This window comes from Clupea harengus, chromosome 8 (genome assembly GCF_900700415.2).
Source record: "Clupea harengus chromosome 8, Ch_v2.0.2, whole genome shotgun sequence".
Taxonomy (NCBI): Eukaryota; Metazoa; Chordata; class Actinopteri; order Clupeiformes; family Clupeidae; genus Clupea; species Clupea harengus.
In genome coordinates, this window is record NC_045159.1 from 5,229,264 (window position 1) to 5,231,763 (window position 2,500).

The following is a 2,500-nucleotide window of genomic DNA, read 5'->3' on the forward strand; positions in this document are numbered from 1 at the left end:
CACTTGAAGGAGAACGCCGGCGACACGGCCATGGTGGCGCACAAGCTGGTGGCCTGTGCGCGCGACGCCGGCTCCAGCGACAACATCACCGTCATCGTGGTGTTCCTGCGCGACCCACGTGCCCCCCCGCCCAGCCAGCACCCCGACGGCACGGCCCCCCCCGAGGAGGAGGAGTCCGTCAACGAGGAGGAGGGGAAGGAGCCAGAGCTGGGTTGCCATGACGGTGGTGGTGAGGGGGGCGGCGGGAAGGGCCGGGGCGGCTGGCCGCTGCAGCAGTGCTCGGCGCCGGCGGATCTGGGCTACGAAGACCGCATGGATTCCTTCACGGACAGAACCAGCTTGAGCACGGACGGGCCCAGTCTCAGCACCGGCGGGACCCTGCGGCTGCCCGCCCTGTCCCAGAAGCCCCTGCGGCGAGCCTTCGCCAACTCCGACCTGCTGGCTTGGCCCGGGCAGGGGTGGTCATGGCGACCATGTGGGGGGGAGGAGGGGCTGTGCGAATATCGCTGTCACGGGCCGCCGCTCCCCGAATCACGGCTCCCGCTCCGCATCGACGGACTGCTGCTGCCCACGGCGACCCTGTTACCCACGGCGACACTCCTCTCCCGCGGAGACCGGCGCCGACGGAGGATGAATCGCCTGCCCCTCAGGAGGGCAGGGCCTTTCAGCAGGCTCCTCCCTTCGCCTCAAATGCTTCTGCGGCGGCGCCCCTCAGCCCCGCCCCCTCCTGAGTTCCGACTGGGGGGGGCGCTGCCCTCGGTGCTCTGATGGGGCGACCCCCCCAGCACACACCTCCACCCCCCCAGCACCTCCCTGCCCCAGCACACACTCATCCACCCGCCTCCACTGGGGCAACGAGACTCCTTACTGCCCCTATACAGCCTGTAACCATTACGTCATTCCTCACACGCGCACACACACATTTACATAGACATATATTCATATAGATATACATACACACATACACACACACACACACACACACACACACACACACACACACACACACACACACACACACACACACACACACACACACACACACACACACATATATACCTACACATATATTCATATAGAGACAGTATACATACACACACACATATTCATATAGATACAGTATACATACACACACACACACACACACACACACACGCACACACACATATACCTACACACATATTCATATAGATATACATACACACACACACACACACACACACATATATACCTACACACATATTCATATAGATATACATACACACACACACACACACATATATATATACATACACATATTCATTATGATACACATGCACACACACACACAGATGCACCCATGCACGTGTACAGATGTGTGAGTTCATAGGGTCACAGCTGCCATCTTGGAGCCCATCCTCCTTCTGGTCAGTCAGTGCGTTAGAGTCAGGGCCGTTACTGCCCATCACCCCAAAGCAGCCTCGTGCCGTAACCGTGGCAACCGGCTGAGTGGCAGGCCAGAGAGGTGTGTGTGTGTGTGTGTGTGTGTGTGTGTGTGTGTGTGTGTGTGAAGGAAGGCCTCGACGTCCACTCCTGTTATTGATAGTCCCTATGTCTCATTTGTTTTTAAACCAAAGAACATCTCTCTTAGTGGGCTTAAACTAGACTGGGCTTAAACTGGGTTTAAACTAGACTGGGTTTAAACTAGACTGGGTTTAAACTAGACTAGGCTTAAACTAGACTGGGTTTAAACTAGACTAGGCTTAAACTAGACTGGGTTTAAACTAGTCTGGGCTTAAACTAGACTGGGTTTAAACTATGCTGGGCTTATGGTGCAAACCCATGACAGCGACGCGATACGCTTCCATCGCTTTGAGTGGGCATGTTGTAGCGTCTGGAAATAGCATTTTCAAACCGTCAGAGACAACACCAAACAATCTGATTGGCCGCTGCCGGGAAAAATCGCTCCTCATTTGCATAGGATTCAACATTTTCCAACTTTTATCGGTCGCGGCGCCCAAAACGGTGGTCTACGTCACAATGGATTGGCTCCCGTTGAAAGGCATGGATTTAGAATATCGCGTCGCTCGTAACGGTGTCATGGGTTTGCACCGTTAGACTGTTGGGTTGAGAGTTTGGATACGGTCACTAAACTAGGCTTAGGCTGGGTTAAGAATAGATTGGTCATAAACTAGACTAGGCTTGGCTTAGACTGTTGGGTTGAGAGTTGGGCTCCTGGATGTGCCACAGTCAGATGAGCTGTACCTGGTCGGCCACTTTAAGATGTGACGGCACAGAACGTTTAGGCACTCGCCAGCCCATAGTCATGAGGCAAGAACTCACTCTTTACATTTCTTCCTCTTAGTGTGTAGACTTACCCTCCAAACACACACACACACACACACACACACACACACACACACACACACACACACCACCCCTGGTGCCATCTCCAAAAGTTTCTTCCTTCTTCTCTCCTTTCATCAATCGTTATCCTCCTCTGCTTTGGCCTCTCTCTCTC

The 2,500-nt window shown here is 54.1% G+C and overlaps 1 protein-coding gene across 1 annotated transcript in view; it reads left to right on the forward strand.

The window, feature by feature from the left end:
• Window positions 1–975, forward strand: part of ppm1e (protein phosphatase, Mg2+/Mn2+ dependent, 1E) — a 52,545-nt gene extending 51,570 nt beyond the window's left edge. Inside the window, exon 7 of the mRNA XM_012838447.3 lies at window positions 1–975. This exon is cut by the window's left edge and continues 146 nt beyond it. Coding sequence (XP_012693901.2) covers window positions 1–768 — 768 coding nt within the window. The 3' untranslated portion in view covers window positions 769–975.
• Window positions 976–2,500: the final 1,525 nt, after the last annotated feature.